General features: G+C 42.2%; 1 protein-coding gene across 1 annotated transcript in view; it reads right to left on the reverse strand.

Moving 5' to 3' along the window:
- Positions 1 to 4,783: 4,783 nt before the first annotated feature.
- Positions 4,784 to 22,500, reverse strand: part of dachb (dachshund b) — an 82,819-nt gene continuing 65,102 nt past the window's right edge. The window contains exons 5-12 of the mRNA XM_037111776.1: positions 20,677 to 20,846; positions 20,407 to 20,512; positions 19,069 to 19,143; positions 14,991 to 15,091; positions 14,743 to 14,890; positions 14,482 to 14,652; positions 12,649 to 12,714; positions 4,784 to 6,244 (exon numbers count right to left, since the gene is read on the reverse strand). Coding sequence (XP_036967671.1) covers positions 6,207 to 6,244; positions 12,649 to 12,714; positions 14,482 to 14,652; positions 14,743 to 14,890; positions 14,991 to 15,091; positions 19,069 to 19,143; positions 20,407 to 20,512; positions 20,677 to 20,846 — 875 coding nt within the window. The 3' untranslated portion in view covers positions 4,784 to 6,206. The remainder of the gene's footprint in view (positions 6,245 to 12,648; positions 12,715 to 14,481; positions 14,653 to 14,742; positions 14,891 to 14,990; positions 15,092 to 19,068; positions 19,144 to 20,406; positions 20,513 to 20,676; positions 20,847 to 22,500) is intronic.

Below are 22,500 nucleotides of genomic sequence, written 5' to 3' on the forward strand. Positions count from 1 at the left end.
GTCATATGTTCAGATCCTCATGCTTCAGTCTCAGAGCACCGCCTCCGCAAAGCTCTGACGCTCCACACGCCTGAAGCTGAGTGTAGAGTCCTGACTGAAGCTGAGTGTAGAGTCCTGACTGAAGCTGAGTGTAGAGTCCTGACTGAAGCTGAGTGTAGAGTCCTGACTGAAGCTGAGTGTAGAGTCCTGACTGAAGCTGAGTGTAGAGTCCTGACTGAAGCTGAGTGTAGAGTCCTGACTGAAGCTGAGTGTAGAGTCCTGACTGAAGCTGAGTGTAGAGTCCTGACTGAAGCTGAGTGTAGAGTCCTGACTGAAGCTGAGTGTAGAGTCCTGACTGAAGCTGAGTGTAGAGTCCTGACTGAAGCTGAGTGGACGCCTTATTCTGTTTCATCCCTTTGCACGTGGACACTTGAGCCCACCGCGGCGCTCATTAGACCTCAATGAGAGGAACCGTTAAGAAGACAAAGTGGAGTTGAAGCGATTGTGTAGCGTCAGCGGGCAGCTGCGTGGCTACTTACAGCGACCGTACCGCTAATTTATGTTTCGTATTATCAAAGCAACATGGCAGTAATTATTAGATGTCAGAAGAGGATTATTTTCAATAAAACAAACTGGTTTCACGTCATTTCCCACCATTATTATTACCACATCTGTGTAGGAAAAAGTTGGAAATGCCAGTGCACATGATAAATAACCAAAAACCAAAAACAAAGATGATAGAATCTCATTAAATCTGTCATTTAGGTAGTTTTGATTCTCTCCACCTTGATTTTTATTTGAATTAAATCCACTGCTGTTGTTTTTCATCAACACACCTGACCTTTATGATCCTGAGGGATGTAATAAAAAGTCGGCTGTAGCTTCGTGCAATAATGACATTTGTTTAATCCATCGCAGTTCAATCATTCAAAATAATTTCTCTGTCTGTTTTTATCTTATTTTCCTCACGTTTGTTTTCTCCAGCATCCTTTGTTTGCTGGGCGCTCCACCTTCACCTCCACCTCAGGAACTTGAAAAGGTTTGGTGGAGATGTTGTGTAGTTTTATTTTATAATCACCGTCCTCTTCTTTTCTCCTCCTCTTATGAAAACACAGCGGTTCATCGTGATTGTGTGAATGTATGGATCATTATACCGATTATACCACAACTCCACACACACACACACACACACACACACACACACACACACACACATCCTGCCTTCATTTACCGAACCCCATGTAGAAATTAACCACACACACACACACACACACACACACACACACACACACACCAGCAGGTTGGACCCCAGGGCTCAGTTTGGGAGGAAACTCCCTTTCTAATTTTCCTCATAAAGACTCTAATGAAGACTAATGACGGAGCGAGGTGTGTGTGTGTGTGTGTGTGTGTGTGTGTGTGTGTGTGTGTTTTAACAGCCTGGCTGCTCTGTCTGGGAATGTCTCTGTTCTCCTCACTCTCCTTCCTCTTCCTCTTCTTCTTCTTCTTTCCGTCCCTCCATCACTTCATTCATCTCCTTCTTCCCTTCTGTTTCATCCCCTCTTTGTGTTTCCTCCCTCTTTATTTTTCTGTCCGTCCTTCTGTGTCGCCTCTTTTCATTCACTCTGTTTTTGTCCTGTTTGTTCCACTTTCTGTTTTCTGATCATCCACTCATGTATTTTTCTGTTGTTTATCTCTCTTTCTATTTTTAAATCTTTATTTTTTATTTCCCTCTTTCTTTCTTGTTCATTATCCTGTTTCTTTTTTTAAGTATCAAAACCCGACACTGTTAATGAGCCATCACATGTGACGTCACAATCCCGATAAAATCCATTTTGTAACCTTAACTTTAGCCATTCACACTAAATAAATCTTATTTTTTACGCAATCTTAGTGCTCTGAAAACAAAAATGTGCAAAACACCTGTATTTTAAAACTAATAAGCAACAAACATTCCTCAGCGTGGGACTGAAAGAGATACAAAAGGCTCGTATAATCTGTCAGAGGTCACAGATCATAAATCTTCTCCAGTTTCATCGTAGTTGTTCACAGTAACATCCAGCTCGTACTGAAGCTCAACAAACACCATCAGCTGTGAACACATTGGCTGCAAATTCATCCGTTCTCAGACAAAGCAGGTGAAAAACTGTGACTTTAATTGAACCGAACTGAAACGTAAAGCTGACTGATAGCCTAGGATGGGAAAAACATCAAGTAGTTCTAGGTCTTTGAGGGTCAGGATCTAAATCTGTTTCCCCCCTCTGAGGTAAACCTTGGGTGTGTTTTATGTTCCGACTTTGTGTGAAGCCAACAGAAGAAGAAGTAGAAGAAGAAGAAGAAGTGAGTTGTTGGATCGACCAATAGCAGAGCTCTCAGGTGGAATTCCTCTTTTTAAAAATCGATGATGAACCCTCTGATGATGGGTCGCTGTTTGTCCCAGACATGCTTCTCACTTTTTATCTTTTCATTACCCATCATCCCCTGCCCCTCTCTCCATCTTCGTTCTTTAAGCGCACATCATTTCATCATGTAACACCTCCGTCTCCCCCCCACCTCTCCTCTTCCTCCCCCTCTTCCTCTCTCCACCGTCGCCTCTCGCATCCTTCAATCTCCTTTTCCCCCCCTGCGCTGTCACCTTTTCATCCTTCCTGGTTGCCTCCTTTCGCTTTCTATCCATCCTTCTTCATCTCTGGCTATTTTTCCTCTCCGTCCATCGCTCTGTGTTTCTGCCTCCATTAGGGGGAAATGGAAAAAGTGACATCAGCTATTTGGTAAACGGAGAGAGATGGAGACGGAGAGAGAGAGAGAGAGAGAGAGGAGATGAAACAGAGGATAGAAAAATGGAGAGCAAAGATCAAAAGAGTGACATCAGGGGTGATTGTGAAAGAGAAGAATAGGGAGGAGAAGAAGAGGGAGGGAAAGAAGTGAGGATTAAAGATGGAAGTATGGGCGAGAGAGGTAGAGATCCATTAGAGAGAGAGAGAGTGAGAAAGAGGGAAAGGCTTCACCTCATTAACCTCGTAATGCAGAGTAAATATACAGTCTAAATGGAACATAGACGACGTGTGTGTGTTTACTGTGCGAGTGTGTGTGTGTGTGTGTGTCCGCCGAATACATTACCAGAATACCAGAGTGCCTGTCTGTATTTGTATTGTGTGTGTGTGTGTGTGTGTGTGTGTGTGTTGCAATCCCAGAAGGATAAATTCGACATCATGGGGAGAGAAAACAGGGAGGATGTCATCAGATTAATAGTTTTAACTTATGAATGAACGTTAAATTTGGCAACACCTGACGACTGATCGGTCAGGCCGGTGTATCTCTAATAAAGAGACACCTCCTCCCCCTCCTGAGATGATTGGTTCTTCAGCTCACAAATACTTGGTTCAATATATTTAAATTCTCTGCAGATCTCTGAAACTGCTGCTCGCTGTATTTTCTAGCTGATGTCTTTCCGTGGCAGACAGACATCAGCTAGAAACTTGAAGGCTTTTTTTGAGAAAACTGAGGGTCTCTGTTTATAACAGGTGGGAAAACCTTTTTCCAAGGAAGTACAAGAAGACAAAGAAGATGTTTCTGTTGTCCGTATCTTCCCAATAACACTTGAAAACCCGACCAGTAGCAACTTATTCCAGGTCTTGTCCGTGGAATAAAACAACCTTACTTTGCGTAGCCATGTTTAGGTGAAGGAAACGCACCTTATTTCCAATTTCTCTCATCAGTTAGATGGAAACACGGCTTGTGTTGGCAGCCATGCTGGGGACTTGAGGCTTTGGTCTGTCAGTCCACCGCTGAGATATCTCAATTATTAAGTAAACCCACTGATTTAAACAGTCGAGCTTCCTCTCAGCAGCAGGATTTGAATGTGTGAGGTCCTCGTAGCTTTGGTGACTTTACATGTGGCGCCTCAGCTGAACCACTGCGTTGTTGTTCACATGGAAAATGTGTGTTTTTCATCCAGTCTAATCTGGCTCATCTTGGTGGAAGCAGGAGGGTTTAAAAACCAACGTGTAGCTCTAGTGTTTGAGTTCAGCTCACCTGGTTTCATAGTTTTCTGGAACGTTTTGGTCAAAAATGACAAATGATAAGAGCTTTTGGTTTCCAACCTCTGGATGTTTCCATGCTGTACGTTTTTAACACCATCACCAGATGGCGACAAAGTCAGAAATGTTAAATTCTTACAGGTTTGTCTTTGCAAACAAATTGCTTTGAGTGTCTTTTTAATTTAAATTATTTAAACAATCTGTATTTTTTAATCGAAGTACTTGATTGTAAATTAGACATTCCCGGTGGAAATTGCAAACATAAATGTATCTTGTTAGATTAATTTGAAAGTGTGTGTGTGTGTGTGTGTGTGTGTGTGTGTGTGTGTGTAAAACACCATCAGACAGCAGTCATTATAATACTGTATATTTGCAGTCAGCTCAAACCCAGAGAACAGTGACAGACTGAGAGATCATCAGGAGAAACAAATGATAAAACAAAACAAAAAAAAAAACAAGAAAACTCTGAATGTTGTTTATCTATCTACACGGAATACCCCTTTAACCCCACAGAAAAGCCCACCCACCCCCGGCCCCCCCCCGCCCTGAACCCTCCCGTACACATTTCAAATAGTAATCAACAAATAAACAAACAAATAAAACACGCAGTGGAATAAACAAAACTGCAACACAACAGTCTGCACTCTTTAGTAGGTCAGAAAGTCGGAGGGGGGGGGGGACGTCTCTTGTGTTTGATGGAGCTGAGGAGCGCTTGATTTCCACACCTGAAGTTCTCTTCGTCACTTCACTTCACGGAGGGGCGGGGCTGTCGGGGGTTCGTAAGTTAACAAGTTCAACCAAAACAAAAGGAATCAAAGTTTAAATTATTTTGGAAAGTTTACATCAAGGGGTCAGTTTAAAAACAGACAAATCAAGCGCCCCTCGTCTTTTACGTTTACAAACCCGAGAAACTCGACTACTACTTCCTGGTCACGGGGGAACAGGGGTCAAAAGGTGAAAAGGTCCAAAGACGAGGAAGAGAATTCAACGTACCTTTTTTTTTTTTAGGATATAATATCGTGTCTAAAAATCACTCCCGTTGTAATAAAAAAAGGTTGTTTTTTTTTTTTTGTAGGTTTTTTTTTGTACTTTTGCATCATTTTGAGAAACTGATTTCACAGGTTAAGGGTGATAGAAAATACTTCATACATTGAAAAGCTGCATCCAACATTTTCAGAATAATGCCTCCTTACAGAAAGAGAGAGAGAGAGAGAGAAAAACAAAGTCGTAGAAGAAGTAAAGGGAGAAGATATAAGAGGGAGAGGAGCTGATTTATAGAAAAGAGAAAGAAAACTGAGGAAGAAGGAGAAGAAGGGGAGGATGAAGAAAGAGACTTGGAGTGTACGGAGGATAAAATAAGCCAAATGACAACATAAGAAAAGTTTTCCCATGCATTTTTTTTCAGTCCCTGTACGGAAAACAAAAATGGATGTAACACGAGAGACAGAAATAGCCTCCCAAGTTGTTTTCCTCTTCAGTTTTTTTTTTCTCCCTTTCCAATATTTTTGTCCACTTCTTCTTCTTCTTCTTTTTTTTTTCTAAACCCCTCGTCCTCCAGTCCTGAGCTCCTCCGATCAGCTGATTACCGTCCAATCAGAGAGGGTGTTGACCGACAGCCATGACTGAACTCACGTCAAATCCAGAGGGGGCGGGGTTTAAAACTTCTTTTCTTTTTTTTTTTCCTCCCGTAAATAAGAACGTGTAGTCTCTTCAACATCATCATCATCATCATCATCATCTCGCCATCGTGTCATCGGACCGTTCAACAAGTCTTGAAGTAAATTTCATCCAATCAGATCGATCCTTTGTTCCCGCAGGAAGTCCAAACAAGTTTCCAAATCTGGTCCCTTTTGCTTCGCGGTGACTTTCCCCCCTTCTCGGGAATGGTTTTATATCGTTCAGGTTCTTGAAACAGTCGAGGGATGGGAGGAGTTCCCGGTGCAGGGAGAGAAAAAGAGGAATGAATGGAGTGAAGTTTGTCTAAAAAGAAGAAATAGAAGAAAGAAGTAGAGAGAGGACGACGACCCCCCACAGTGAGTCCAGATGATGGTGGGGGGTACGAGTCTCCGAGTAGTCTCATTGTTTCGTTGTGATTGCTGTGGAAACGGGCTGGTGGAGTTCTTCTGTGCAGGACGGGGGCGGGGGGAAGGTGGGAGGGGGCGGGGCTTCAGGAGGCGGAGTCCCTCTTTTCTAGAACATCATGGGGGTCTTCAGGAACGCCCGGGATTCTGGGAAAAAAAATAGACACAGGGGAGTTAGTATGTAAACAAAACATATACATACATTTCTATAATCGATTAATCGTTCTGGTTTCAGCTTCTTACATAGAAGTATATGCTGATTTTTTCTGTTAATTTATGATTTATAATATATGACACAATTTTTTGATCTTGGATTAAAACATCAGGCATATTTATGTGGCTAGTATCTGTGAGTGAGGACAAAAGGAGACTGTTGGATCACGGCAGAGGTATGCGCTCTGATAAATACTATTCTAGTTTGACATTTAAGTAACTAAACTGTTATTTGTTAATATATAGATGTTGTTTTTCGCATTCAAGAAGCTGAAACTAGTGAATTTGGGGTACTTCTGCTTAAAAAAATGACTTCAAACATATAATTTATCAAAATAGCTGAAGATGTTTCAACCAAAAGAGGCAAAGAAGCCAAAAGAGGGAGGATGATGTTATATCTATATGTGTTATATCAGCTGGGGAAAAGACCACCAAGACTTGAGACGGCTTAAAACTGGTATTGTTTTAAGTAGATCAGAAACAAAAGAGTTTGACTGCCTTTCAAAGCTCTAAGATCAGAGTTTCTGGGTCAAATTGGGATTCTCATGTTCATTTCTTGCTGTGCTGGCTATGGAAAGTCTGAGGTCAATCTGGGAGTCCTACGATGGTTTTTGTTTGAACGGTAGCCACACTAACACCACATGGAACTGCTGTTGCTCCACCGGTGAAACTTTTAAAAACATCCAAATCTAACGAGCTGCGTTTGTGCTGCGGCTTCACGCTCTGGTCATGATTATTAAAGCAGGACGTGGTTTTTAGCTCAAAGTGTTGCATCTTGTTCTGCCTTTTATGCAGCATCCGTTTATGATAGAAATCTCATATCTCCAATTTTGCCGGGGTCGGCTCTCTCTCTCTCTCTCTCTCTCTCTCTCTCTCTCTCTCTCATTTCACCTCCGTCGTTCTCCTTCCGCTCCCTGTAGTGCTGTTGCTGCACCCACCCACACAGGAGCACGTGCACACACACACACACACACACACACAACAAACACACAACAGGAACACACTCCGTGCACACCTTCCTCTCCCCGCGGTGTCATTGTTTTCTGCGAACGTTGCAAAGTGTTTACATTTCTGCATAACAGCAACCATAAACCTGCCCTCCCCTCCTCTTTCCTCCTCTTTTCCATCCTGCGCCTCTTCCTCCTCCTGCCCTTCCAACCGCTTCTTTACTCCTCTTCCTCCTCTGCTCTTTGTCATCATCGTCATCGTCATCATCTTACCCTCTCGTTTTTGTCCTCTATTCATCATTCTTTGTTTTTTTTTTTCTCTGTGTTGAAGTGAAAGAAAAAAAAAAAAACTTTCTTAAATTTTCTCTTTCATCTTGCGCTCGCCCCTGGTTTCCTCCTTCATATTCCCTGCCTTCCCTCCTTTTCATCCCTCTCATCTCCTGCCCTTCCCTATTTTTATCACTCCACGATCCACTCAGACCCCCTCCTCTCCTCCTCTTTCATCCCTCTATTCTACATGCATCCCCTCCTCCTCCTCCTCCTCCTCCTCACCTCCCCTCTGCTCCCTTCTGTCCTCTATCTGTTACTCTCATATTATTTTTATCCCGACCCATTCTTCTCTCTGTCCTCTCCTGTCCTTTCTTTTTCTCCTTTAGGCGGCAGGTTTGGCCCGGTGCTTAAAAAACTGTCCTGCAACTTAAAAAAAAAAAGTCGCCACTCTGATCCTCCCAGCGCTGTCCTTAAAACTTCAACTGTAACTTTACACTTTCATGTTTGTTGTAGGAGGCTGGATTCATGTCAGTCCTAATGTTGTAGCACACTGCACGCCTGTCTGGTAATTAAGGCCACAACTAACGATTACTTTCATCATTGATGCTCACCGGGGGGTCGAGACTAATGGCGTCCCAGCATCGCGGGGAAAACAGAAAATGTCTTCAGTGTGAACAGAGATCTTCCCTGGATGCCTCATGGATGAAAGTTATGTTTGTATGTTTAACTGGCTACTTTAATGTGTCACTTAAGAGAAACAAGATGTGTTATAATCCAAAAAGGTGCTGTGAACTGTTAGCGAGGAAGCACATTATTTATTTTCCCTGAAAATCTGTGTTGAAATCTGCAGGAGGGATGCTAGCTAGCTGTTAGCACACAGTGGGCAGCAGAGTCCTACGTTGTGTTTGGAGAAGGGGCGCTAAGAGCTAATGGAGAGAAGAGCTATAGGAGGCTTACATATAGAGGAGGATATAGAACTAACAGAGCTAATGCAGCTAACAGCTTACAGCTTATGACAGGAGCTAATAAAGCTAACACAGCTAGAAAGTGGTCAGCAGGTTCCTGTGCTGTGTTTGTTTAAGGAAGCTAACAATTAATGGAGCTAACAACTTACACCTACGGGAGCCAACAGACCTAACAGCTAAAGGAGCTAATGGAGCTAAAAGCTAATCGCTTTTAGAGGAATATGAGCATTTTACAGTAAATAAATGTACTGAAGTATTAAACTTGTTACAGTTTGTAGGTGAAAGTTCATTAAATGTTACAGTATATTTTTAAATAACAACTAAAGATGACAAAGTAAAGAAACAGGCATCTGATTTGAGGACAGTTTAGCTTCTCTTTGGGATGCTGGTGGTGAAAAAAAAAACCCTGGATATGCAAAATACATGTTGCTAATGAATCTATTAATCGGCTTGTCTACTAAAGGTTATCTATTTCTGTCCGGCCAGCCGGTCCAAAACCAAAAAGACAAACAGAAGATTAGAACTGAGACAATTAGCTTCATTTCTGTCGGCTCATCGTTCCTGCTGCTTTCTTCTTCTTCTTCTGTGCCTTTTTGTCAACCGTGTTGACCTGGCAACCCTGTTTCCTCCTCCCCCTCACCGCTATCTGTCACCATGAAACACACCTGTGAGTGTGTGTGCGTGTGTGTGTGTGTGTGTGTGTGTTTCCTGTCCTGGTTAAAAATGACACTGACCTGCCTTGTTAAAAGTCTATCAGCTGGGTGGAGGAAATGTCACCAGGTCTCGGAACAAGGTCACATTTTTCAACTTCCTCCAGAGGAACCTGCACACTCCTCCTCCTCCTCCTTTTCCTCATCCCTCTTTCTCCTGTCCTCCTTTTCCTCCTCTCATCCCATACATCCCCTTTTCTCCTTCCCTCTTGTGCACTGGCCTTTCTTTTCCTCTCCTTCATTATTCCTTTTACTCGTTATCTTTCCTGTCCTTTCACTTTTCTCTTTCCTCCTCCTCTTGAAACTTTCCCCCTTTATTCCTTCTCTCTTCTCCCTTTCCCCCTCGTTTCCTCACCTCGCCTTTTCTCTCCTCTGTGACCTTTCACTCTTCCTCACCTCCTCTTTATCTCTCCACTTTAATTTTTGTCTCCTTCCTCTCCATCTTTCCTTTCCTCCAGCTTCCTCCATCTTTTCCCTTTGCCCTCCACTCCTCCTCATCCCTTTCTACTCCCCCTTTTACCCTTCTTCTCCTCATCCTTTTCCTTCCCTCGCTCCTATTTCCTTCTCATCCTTTCTTCTTCTACTTCATTACACTTTTTCACCTTGTCCTCCCTTTCCTTTTTTCTCCCCTCTCTCTTTCCCTCTCTGGTTTCATCCCCTCTTCTTCCCCTGTTCTCCTCTCTCTCAACATACATCCTCTTTCCATTTTTAATTTTCTCACCCCTATTTCTTCCCCTCCTTGCCCTGTTTTTCTCATCTATGCTAGACCATCTCTTCTTCTTTATCCTTTTCTTTTTCACCTCTTGTGCTCACAAACTCTTTCTTTTCTCCTCTTCTCCATCTTTTCATCTCATTTTCATCTTTCCTCTCCTCCTCCATTTCATTCCCTCCGTTCCTGTCCTTCATCAGTTCTTCCTTCTCTCCTCCGCATCATCCTTTCCTTTCCTCTCTCTTTTTCTTAGTCCTTCTCTTACCTGTTTCCTCCCCTCCTTCCTCTCCTCATCTCATCTCTCTTTCCTCTCCATCACTCCACACTTCCAGCCCTCTTCTATTTTACGTCCACCCCTTTTTGCTCTCTTCCTCCCTCTTTCTTTTTCCTTCTTCCTCTCATCTCTGCCCTCTCTTCATCTTCACTTTCTTTACTTCTCTCTCATCTTCCTTCGTCTCTTCTATGTTTTGTACGGCCAATTAGTCTTTAAACAACCGAGAGAAACCGATCTTTAACCCTCTCTCTCTCTCTCTTTCTCTCTCTGTCTCTCACTCTCTCCCCTGCTCCTCGTTTTTTTTTCTTCCTCTCCCTCTCTTTCTGATTGTAATGCGATGTCTTTCTTTGTATTCAGCAGTTTTCTCCTCACTCGTTAATTAAGAGTGTGGAAGGTGAGAGAGGCAGGGGAGAGGTGTGTGTGTGTGTGTATGTGTGTGTGTGTGTGTGTGAGTAAACTACCGTAGGTGCAAAATGCTTTTATGGCAGGAGGGATGAGTGTGTGTTTGTCAATGTGTGTGTGTGTGTGTGTGTGTGTGTGTGTGTGTGTGTGTGAGCAAGGCAGCAAAGGGGTCCTACTGGGCCAATCAACATTAATGAAATCAGGTGGGTCTGTGTGTGTGTGTGTGTGTGTGTGTGTGTGTGTGTGTGTGTGTGTGTGTGTGTGTGTGTGTGTGTGTGTTGGAGTGCTTGGCTTGCAGAAGAGAGGGGATCTAAAAGGGGTCTAAAGAGGAGAGAGAGCTAATTAGAGTTCCCTGTCTCACCAGAGTGTGGATCAAACACACACACACACACACACCTAAATGCACAACTACAGGTACAGAGCGCGCACACACACACACACACACACTCACACACACACACTCCTGTAGATATTCATTTATACACACGCAGAGTTTCAAGTGAAGGTTTTCAATGTCAGGGAGGACTGAGCACAGCTGGTGGAAAGAGGACGACACATGCATACTAACACACACACGTCCGTACTGTACTTGTGAGGACCCTCATTGGCATAATGCATTCACAACTCCGAGACTCCCAACATGAAGCTAAACCCGAGTCCTCACCCTCAAGACCGTCTTGTCAGGAAATCAAGACCAGACCAGGTTTCCTGCACCTTCCAAAATGTGTCCTGATTCGTTAAAGAAACGTCTTCGCTCGGTCAAATTTTGGAAAATGCGGACAAATTCTTACAGTTTTCTAAACCGTACTCGCTTTCCAAAACAGTCCAGTCCCGGAAAAGTTTCCTAATCGTCCTGAAAATGATTTTAGTGTCCTCATCTTCAGAACTGTCGATACTAAAACAAGCTTCCAATAACCATATTCCACCTGAAGAACTGGAACAAGTAGCAGGTTTAAAAGCCTCTCTAGCATCTAACTACTCAATGAAAATAATGTGTCAGTGCTAACGAAGCTGTACAAAGTGGTCACGAGCCAGCAGCTAATGAACGTGACACAACAGATAACAGCGAGCGTTTAATAAACATCGGAGGATATATAAGGTCATTCCTGTCGTCTGTCCATTTTGCAAAGACTCTCTTTTCTTTTCATATTGCGTCTTCATCTTCATCAAAGTAGTCTAACATTTACAAAAGCTCCCTGGTTTTTCCTGAATCTCTGCATCGTTGAAACTTTCCAAAAGTAAAGTTTTAGAAAAGCAGCATGGCATCGTTCTCCAGAAATCTCCTGTTGTTTAAAAATCCCAGTAAAATCACTTCATTCCAGCTTCCTGAATGTGAATATCTTCAGGTTTTTTTCCTCCTCTGTGACGGTAAACTGACTGTTACTAGTTTTTTTCTGCTGTGTACAGAACAAGGCATTTGAGGACGTCATGTCGGGCTTCAGGAAACATTTTCTGACATTTTACAGACCAAACTGCTAATTAATTACATCGTTAAAATAATCTACCTTGATGTATAAACGCTGTCCAAAAATATGTTGTGACTTTCATTCATGTCCTCTGCACTCTCCAAAATATGTCCTACTTTTTAAAAAATGTCCTCACCCTCCAGCTCCTCAGCACGAGCACACACACACACACACACACACACACACACACACACACACACACACACACACACACACACGCTCAATGAAATATTTCCAAACACACACTCACATGTGTGTCTGATAAGGTGCACATCAAAGGGAGGCCACAGTGTCTCTGCGTCTGCTAAATGTCTCCACTAATCTAGCCTGGGCCCCAACACACACATGTGCCCACCACGTGTGTGTGTGTGTGTGTGTGTGTGTGTGTGTGTGTGTGCCTTTGAACATGCCCGTGTACAGTGTCATACCTGTTAATATGTGGCATGTGTGTGCGCAGCAGCGTGAGTGTGTCTCTGGCTGTGAGGCTGTGTGTGTGTGTGTGTGTTTTATGATATTTTTTTTATTGTTTGTTTGTGTGTGTTTGTGTTTGTGTTTGTGTGTGTGTGTGTGTGTGTGTGTGTGTGTGCTCAGGTACCTTGTACAGCGCCGTTGTCTTGCTGGTTTCCATTAAGTTCGGGTTTATCCTCGGCTACAGCAGCGTCTGGTATGAAACACAGAGACAAGACAGAGTCTCAGTGGGTCGGCCAATAAAACACAAACAGCACCTTGTAACTGTGAGCGGGTCGAAAACAAACCGGGCTCACAAAGCAAACAGGGACACGAGCACAGCTATCCGTCCAGAGAATTATATTTTTGGATGTTATTTGGTTTCCTTTTCATCTCTTGATGTTAATTGTTAAAACATTTTAACTGCTCTCGTTTTTGGTATCAGGAATAAAAAAAAAACAAAAAACACATTTGGCTGCTTCCTCGCGACAGAATCAGAACCGTGCCAAAGAGTTGTTGTGGAGAACGAGGTCTGGTATTATTTGTTTGCGATCCCTATTGGTTGCCAAACTGATACTGCACCCAAAATACACATCCCTGTAGATTTAAACAGTGGCTTCAACATGTCTCTGTTTTTTTCCCCTTCATCACACAAAGGACCAGTTCACCAGAAATAATGAAAAATTCACTCATTATCTGCTCGTCCCATGCTGACGGGAAGTCAGGTGAAGCTGTGGGGGCTGATTTAAAATGTTAAAACAGTAGGAAAGACACAAAATGGCTTCACACAGCTCGTCAAGATCCCAATTTTATCTGAAAAAATGATATTTACATAGTTTTTTAAGCGCAAATCTTCCGTGTAGTTGCTAAGCTAAAAGGTTTTGGCGTGCTTGACTGCAGATCAGGAGTGTAAATAACATCTTTTCAGATTTATTTGGGATTTAGGGAGACGGACGAGCTGTGTGGAGACATTTCATGTTTAGCTGTAAATCTCCAGAAATGTTTTCACTATGAAACTTCAGTTGCAAAGAAAACAGTCACTCCTGCACCATTAAAAAACTAGCAGTGTGCAAGTTGCCTTTGAGTTGGACCACAAAACTTTCCCTCAGCCCTGAATTTATGTTCATTGTTATTCAATCTATTAAATGTAAAGAAAATTTCCCAGAGTCCAAGGTGACGTTTTCAAATCGCTAAACAAAAGCATTTAACTTTCACATCTGAGGAGCTAGAACCTGCAAATATTCAGCATTCTTGGCTTCATCTAACCATTTTAATTTGTTGGTTATTCTCTTGAGGGGCTGTAATTTGCTGGAAAACGGTGATGATCGTGACGTCCTCTAATGTCAAATGTTATTCAGTTTACTGTCACAGAGGAGGAAAGAAACCAGGAAATATTCACATTTAAGAAGCTGGAATCAGAGAACTTTGACTGAAACAGGTGAATGGATTATCAAAATGACTGGAGATCTTGAATCGCTGCAGTTCTCTACAATATAAGTCAACTAGGCTGTTATTTGAGTCGACTTGCAGTGAAGCTGCACAGGCTGATTAACTGCACGTTTACTGCTGCTGGTGATTACACTGATTTTATGGAAGGCTGACAGAGAAACAGCAGCGGCCTGTTAGCGAGAGCTCAGATACAACAAGTGTTAGCCAGCGTCAACACAAAGCTGGAGAATCATGTCGGAGGGAGACGGAGGAAGGAAGCGACCGGGAAAACATTTAAATCAAAGACAGCTCTGAGACGAAAAGAAAAGAATGAAAGATAGAAAAACAAAGATTAAACACTGGAGAGCAGGAAGTGCAGATTAGAAAAAGAACCAAACAAGACAGGAGGAAAACAAGAGGCCTGAGCAAGTCAAAAGAAAGTGTAATGAAGAAGATTTTAAGCAAACAGACGAGGCCGGGAGATAAAAGACGAGAAGAAAAGAAGGTCAAGAGGACGCACAGAAGAGCCCGACACACATCCCATCTGCCGTACCGTTCTTGGTGTTGTTGTTGGCGGCGTGCAGCGGCTCAGGAGAGGGGGAGGACGAGGACGAGTGTTTGAGAGCGTCCTCCACCCGCTCCCTCCTCTTGGACTCGAACTCCAGCGCCTCCTGCAGCTTCCTCTTGGCCTTCTTCTCCTTCTTCAGGCGCTTCTGGATGGAGGCTGAAGAGGAAACACGGTTACAATCTCAGTCCAACAGATTTCTCTCCACGCCGTCGTTCTGACGGCATCGTTCTGGATTCAAAGCGCTACCTCTGCTCTGTAGTTCGGAGGTGAGCTGTCGCTCCAGACTCTCCCTCATCTCTCGTTCTCGATACAGCTCCATCTTCAGCTCTCTCTTCTCCGCCTGGATCTGTTTGTCCTGCACCCGTGCGTTCTCCACCGCCACCTTCAGCAGGCCCTGAGACAAGACACACAACACAACACGACCCGCTGTTATTCTCACCTTCGTCACGTCAATGGATGAATCGTTTAGTCTTCGAGATGAAACAGGAAGTTACCTGTATGTTGGTGAGCAGGGTCTCCACTGACGACAGGCCGTCAGCGAATAGGAACGGAGCAGGGAAGCCAGGGGGCAGGGCTTGTCCCAGCGGAGACTCATCTGTGAGGAGCAACCAACAAAATATACAACTTTAAATACTTTGAATATATTTTTATTTGAGTTTTACATTTTGACTGGTCTTTGTTTTTATCTAACTTTTGTAATCTTCCTTTTTTCCCCTAATTTTAAGGAGGAAATTAGGAGTTTTTACGTCATAACATACCAAATATTTTAGTTTTTAAATTGTTCTTGTCAGGACAATATTTACCTTCTTCATGTCTCTATGAATTATCAAAATTTCAAAACAAAAGTGTAGAAAACCTTTCCTGTTTTAACAATTATATCGAGTTTAAAGAACTTTATTGAATAAGTTAGTTTGCAGGAAACATAATTTTATCGTTTGTTGAATGTATTCACTCATTTTTCACTTTAAATTTTTTAGACACAAACATATGAAACATGCTCCACAAAACAAATTAAACAAATTCAAACAAACATAGAAGGGGTGGAACTTTAAAAAAAAAAATTAGCTTAATGTTCATAAGTAAATTAAAGGTTAGCTTAGCTTAGTTTAGCATAAAATCCCCTGTTTTTACGTCTTTATGACTGTAAGATCACATATGACAAACACACAGACACAGAAATGATCCAACTTTAGTATGAAACATGTTCTAAAACATCATAGTTTTGTTAAAAAAATATATGGTATATTATATTTCTATGATCACCGCTTGTAAATAAAGGCAAATTCAACAAAAATAAACAACTGCAGGTACAACCAGAATACTACAGAACCAGAACACCTGCCGAAAAAAAAAAAAAATCATTATTTTGTACTGGATTATATCTGTTTTCCGAGAGACCACAACTGTTACTGTACATTTCTTTTATTGATCCTCATGGATTTTATTTAGCGTTGTGAAAAACTGGACAACACTTTAAGCGTGAAACTGGGATGATTATCAAACTGTATAATCGTCACACAACCCTGAGTGTCAAACTTCTCCTCGAGCGCTGCAAAAAAAACAAGTGAATTTGTGTCTCCGCCTAAAAAAAATAGAAAAAAATTGGAACTGCTCCTTTAATCGCACGTTAAACTCCGCGAATCTGAGCGTGTGTTTTCCATCAGCGACGCGTCGTCACGAGCTCGAGAGTGAAGTTTATGAAATGTTGATGTTTACTAAGGTATAAAAGGCAACGAAGCAGCATCAGAGAAATCAATTACAACACACACACACACACACTCACACACACACACACACACATGCGTAGAGGTCGTTAGTATTCAGACAATCATGTGGGGTACTAATTGGCAAGGATTAAAGACATCCTTGATTTGAGCGTGTGTGTGTGTGTGTGCGTTCATTGCGAGTGCGTCACAGTGTCTGATCAGCCCTTAATGCCTAACACACTGACAACTGGGTTAACTCTGCTGTGAAATTAACGCTGATTAAGATGCACTCTAACACACACACACACACACACACACACAAACACACACCATCTCCATCCCCTATCTGCCACTTCATCCATACATCCCTTTACTCTCTGTTCTCTCTCGTATCGCCCTTCATCACCTTTCCTGCACTTGTTTTTTTCCCCCCTCATCTTCATCTTCTTCCCAACTTCCTTCCTTCTCTCTCTCCCTCTCTGTGTGACACTCTGTCTTTTCCTCCTTTCACTTCCTGATTTCCTAGAGTCATTCCTTCTTTTTCTTTAGGTCAAAAATCTAAAAATGCTCCTCCCTCATTTTATTTGCAATTTATTATCATTTCCTTTTCTCACTTTCCCCCGTACGAGTTGACAAAGCTTGACAAAAGAAAGTGGGTAAAGGAGAACAAGGAGAGGAGGAGGAATAAGGAGAGGATAAGTGGGATAAAAGGTGAGCTCGGTAAAGGACAAACAGCAGAAGATGATGCAGAGAACATGAGGAAAAACTAAAATAAAAATGGAGGAGGACAGAGGAGGATGCAGGGACGGAGGCAGCATTTTAAAAGGATTAAAAAAGGAAAGACGAGGAGAGGATTACAAACATGGAAGGAGGGAGGAGAAGGGACAGTGAACACGTGTTTTGGTGTCACAGCAACGTTTCACTACAGCTCCATGTAGTGCTTTTATTTTGAAAAATGAGTAGAAAGTACAGGCAGTAACATCAGGACTGTTTTCTCTGAAGCAAACAGTCAGATTAAAGGCTGTTTGTGAGTTGGCACGTTGGATTTATCAGTGGAATTCCCCCCGATCACCAGAAAAAAAAAACAAAAACCCTCAAATATTTAATAAACTCTGGATTTGAGTGTGATTACAACAAAACAGGAAGCGACACTCAAACACAGGCCGAGGATATGAGACACAGGAAGGTCATTCTCTATCACAAACACAGGTTTAGTTTATTATGTGATTCTGCCGCAGTAATTGCTCCAGTATACCTTCCAGATGGACGGAGAGCCGCGGAGAACGTTTTGTTGTCTGGTATTTTCCCTGGAGATGGGCAGTAAACTCCGCTCAAAATATTCTGGTTATCAACGTGACTTTAAAAAGTTGCTCCAGAGCAGCACATGAAGTTTACGAGTCATATCTTTGAGCAGATATTAACCTGAACAAAGCCAGACTGATGCTGCAACTAAACATTATATTCATTATTGTTTATTCTGTTCATTTTGACGAACGTTCAATGAAAAGTGACGTCTATAAATCACTTATCCTGTGCAGCAAACAGTCCAAAATCCAAAAGACTTCATTTACTGTCAGGAGTGACAAAGAAGATCAGAAAATCTTCATGTATAAGAAGCTGGAAGCAGCAAATGTTTGATAGTTTTTATGGAAAAAAAACAACTAATCGATTGCCAAAATTGTTGGTGATTAACCGTCTTTAGATCGAGCTCTCCTCCAAACATTCCACACAGATGGACTTGTGTTTCCGCTGACATGAAATTGCTCAAAGTAAAAGCAAGTTTAACGTTTAAAATGAATTGTGTTTTATTTCCTTACGGCCAGAATCAGAACAGAAGCTGAGTAACAACCTGTGAATCAGATCGTATCGTGATAGACTTGGTGACAACGAGAGAGGGATTGTGTTGTCATCTGAAGAATCAATATAGTATCGTCTTTATCAAGAATAAATGAGTGATTTAAACCTCTAACATTCAACATATATATAGCTGCAGTTTTTTCACCTCACTCTGTCCAGTAAAGGTGGAAAAATATCTCCAAAATATACACATCAATAAGCAGCATTTCTGTCTTTGTTACCACCGCACAGAACGTGTTTTTCTAAATTCAAGTGGAAGTCGTTGACATTTGGACACTTTTTGCCTCAGAGGAGCTCGGTTTCTTTCTCTATTCTTTAAGATCCGCGTTCCTCAGAGAGGCAGCAACAGATTTCTTTTTTCTTTTTTTTTTTTTAATGTATTGATTTTAACAGCAGCGTCCTCTCTGCTGCTGCTGCTGCTGCTGAGGTCTGCAGCCGAGCACGGACCAGATGAAAACACAATGTGTTGGAAGAAACGGAAAAATCCAGAGAGTGCGATGGAGGAAGGAGAGGCCCCACATGCTTTTAGTGTGCGACCCGCTGACCCCTTTTAGCCATGCCTCCTTCACTTAGCCTCCCCCCCACCTCCCTCCCTCCCTCCCTCCATCTATCTATCTATCTATCTATCTATCTACCTCACCCTCCCTCGCTCCTCTGATTGATAGCTCAGAGACAGGTGATCAATACGGGGGGGCAGAACATCCTGACGCTTCTGTTTCTGTGTTTGTGTGTCCGTGCCGTCGTCTCTGCAGTGTGTTTTCTCTGTGTGAGTGTGTGTGTGTGTGTGTTCATATAAATACAGTAGAGGAGGAAAGCCCTCCTAAGTGACGACCAATTTGTCAGTTGTCAAACAGAAATGGTTGGAGGTTTAGATTAAGACGGTGTAATGGATTATCCTCACGTCTCAAAGTGTGTTGTCGACCCGCAAAATACTCAGAAGTGTATATATACCTTTCTGTGAGAGTGTGTGTTGGAAGGTGCGTGTGTGTGTGTGTGTGTGAGGTCCAACCTTTGTCCTTTGTTATTTTCTTGATGGGTGCAGCCGGGTTGGGCAGCGCAACATCTGCATCAGCTGACACCAGTCCTGTTGAAAGAGAAAGCACCGTGAGTGTGTGTGAACAAAGAGTGGTTGCATTCGTGTGTGTGTGTGTCTGTTCAGGATGAAACATTTTGTGTAGACGTGTGCACCTTTTAATTGTGTATTTTTAAATGAACACAATTATCTCATTAATCTCGGTATATAAACATGTAGAGTGGGTTTATGGATATCGGGGACGTTGATCGTTTTCCGGCGATATTTATTAAAAATTTGTGACTTTTCCCTTGAAATGTATGAATCAGTGGTTTTTCACAGACGGGTCATGAAAACAAACGTTTCTTCCAGCTGCTGCTAAAACAAAACTCTCCGTATCAGACGTGTATCACCTGATATGACTCGCGATGCTGTGATGGAGGCTTCTGTAACTGAGACGGATGGACAGTATTTGTTTTCTGTCTTCATCAGATCAGTTTCTGGGTTGTGAGCTGCGACTGACTTTGTTTTCCACTATCCACATGCTGATATCATCGGCCATGTCACGGATATGTATCATATTATTGTATATGTGTGACAACCAACATGACAACGTTCTTTTTTAGAGACTATAATGCAGAAAAAGATGCTGAGGGTCGGAATTAATTCAGTGCGAGATGCCATTTTAGATGATTAAGTTTGTTGTTAAGCTTTCTCCTTATATATTAGTTTAAGGAGTCAAAGCCAAAAATATCTGTATATCCATCGATGCCTCAGTCTCAGAGAAATAATGTCAAATATCTTCAGGGAATTCTGAGACTAAGGTCAGAATTGTGAATTAAAAAGTCTGAACAATCATTTATTTTTCATTTATTTTATATTTTTACAGTGGCCCTAATCCTCGTTCATACTTAATCCCTCACTTTGCATACGCTCTATTAAAAGTCTATTATAATTTTTGTATTTTCATCTGTTTCAACTCACTTTTCTTAAAGTTATAACACTGGCATACACATTTTTGACATCTATATTGATGTCTGAAAGTGGAGAAAACGCCTGTCGCAGTGTTTAGTCAGAACCAGCAGTCCAAAAGTCAGACATTTTCAATCTGCTGTTGTAGAAAACTAACGGAACAATAATATGAACATATTTGGGAGCTGAAACTATTAAAAATGTGACATTTCTGCCTAAAAAATCGATTTAAAAGTGTCCAAATAAAAAACGACCACATATTTCTGTTTTCTGTCCTCGTCACATCGGTGTGTGTGCCGCGGTGTCGGTGTGTGTGCCGCGGTGTCAGTGTGTGTGTGTTGTGGTGTCGGCGTGTGTGTGTACCGAGTCTTTCGGGCGAGCTGGAGGCCGAGCTGCTGGGCTGCGACTGCAGAGGAGTGTTGGCCTCGTCAACAGATGGAGAGAGAGAAGGACTGTCACACACTCTCTCCTGAACAGAGAGAGAGAGAAGGAATGAATCAGTGAGGTGGAACTAACACACACTCTGAATCATCAGAGGCCTTCACCGTGGTTACCGTGGGTTACGGACGAGACGCCGCCATGTTGGGGGACATTGACGAATAAGTCGTACGTGTCATTTGTGTGTGTTTTTACCTTGATGACAGGTGCGCGGTGTACGTGAGTGTGTATCTGCTGGGCTGCGGCGGCCATGTTGGCGATGGTGTTCAGGTGGTTCATCTGGGACATCGCCATGGCTACGGAGGCGGGAGGCAGCCCCATGGGCAGCAGAGGGTGGGGCATCATCATGAAGGGCAGGTCCAGCCCTGAGGAGGAGGAGGAGGGAGGAGGGATGAAGAACAACAGTTCAACTTAACAATTCATTTATTACAAGTTGATGGAAATGCGGCATTGATATTAATTTTATCTGTTAGCGTCTCAAACACAGCAGAGAGACGAAGTCCTCGTCTGCTGCCATGTTTCATCTCCAGACTTTTCCATCTTGGCCAGGTGTAAAAACTTCTCTGATATTTGTGGGTTTGACAACTTCAGCTGAGCACTGATGCAGGTAATGGAAAGATTCATCCTGATATTCTGACTGAATTTAATTCTGTCCACATTACAAAGATCTTCAGTTTACTGTCGTCGAACAAGCTGGAATCAGAGTTTTGACTTTTGTTTTCTGTTTTTTTTTCCAAATTCAGTTGTTGTTTTTTTTTCCTTTTTTGAATTCAGATTTTTTTTTTTCCATAGATTTCTCACTTTTTCCCGGAATTCAGATTTTTTTTTCCCTTTCTTTTGGAATTCTGTTTCCATTTTCTCAGAATTCAGATTTAATGTTCTTTCTTTGGGAAATTTGTTTCAGTTTTCCAAGAATTCAGATTTCATTTTCTTTAGGAATTATGTTTCCTTTTCTCCAAAATTCAGATTTTTCTTTCTTTCTTTCAGAATTCTGATTCCTCTTTCCCGGAATGTTTCTTTCTTTCTTTCTTTCTTTCTTTCTTTCTTTCTTTCTTTCTTTAGTAATTCTGTTTCCTTTTTCTCAGAATCCAGATTTGTCTTCTATTGGAATTCTCACTCCTTTTTCTTTCTGTCTGAATTTTGATATTTTTTTCACAGAATTTCAAATTTAATTTTTCCCCTGGTATTTTCTCAGAATCCTAAAAAGTTGAAATTCTGAGGAAAACATCAGACTTGTGAGACCAAAGTGAGCGTTGTGTTTGACTAAATGTCCGTAGTAACATTTTCTTCTTTCTTTCTTTCTTTTTTCACAGCGGCTCTACTCCTCTCAAACCTTCTGCTTCACTCTTCATTCTCCCTCTAAAAGCTTTTTTTTTTTTCCTGGTAACTGAATGTCTTTTGATTGTAATTGTAGTTTTTTTTCCAGAAGCGTTTTTCGTCCCTTTTCTTTCAAACTTATCCTTCAGAGAATGAAAACACTGGCATCCACATGTTTCCTTTTGTGCTGCTAACATGACAAACCATCAGTCATCTTGACTGTGCAGACAGTCGCTACTATTCAGTCTGTCACTTGTTGTATTGTGTTGTTGTTTGTTTTCAACACATGTTCCCGAGACTCCCTGGAAAGAAGTACTGATACTGACGGGATGATTCTGGGCCGCTGATGCTAACAAGCTCCATCCTGCAGCTGCAGGATGGAGCTTGTTAGCTGCTCAGGACGGAGCATCAGCTCCATCCTGCAGGTAGAAACAACTCAAACTATCTTCTTAAAACCTGTTTTATCTTCCTTTTTTGGTTAAACTGTGACACGAGGCCTCTGTGGGAGCAGAAGACGGAGCGGCGGCGACGCTTTTGTGTCTGTGAACTCGCGTTGAACTTAACCTTGAGGAGGGCGAGAGGCAGAGGTGTCATCCGAGTGTCAAACGTCTCGCTAATAAAAGTCGACAAAGCCGAGGGAGGAGGGAGAGAAAAGAAAGGACGAGGGGGGAAATATGGAGGGCGAAGGGTTAAAGGGTGACG

This window comes from Acanthopagrus latus, chromosome 10, assembly GCF_904848185.1.
Source record: "Acanthopagrus latus isolate v.2019 chromosome 10, fAcaLat1.1, whole genome shotgun sequence".
NCBI classification, from domain to species: domain Eukaryota; kingdom Metazoa; phylum Chordata; class Actinopteri; order Spariformes; family Sparidae; genus Acanthopagrus; species Acanthopagrus latus.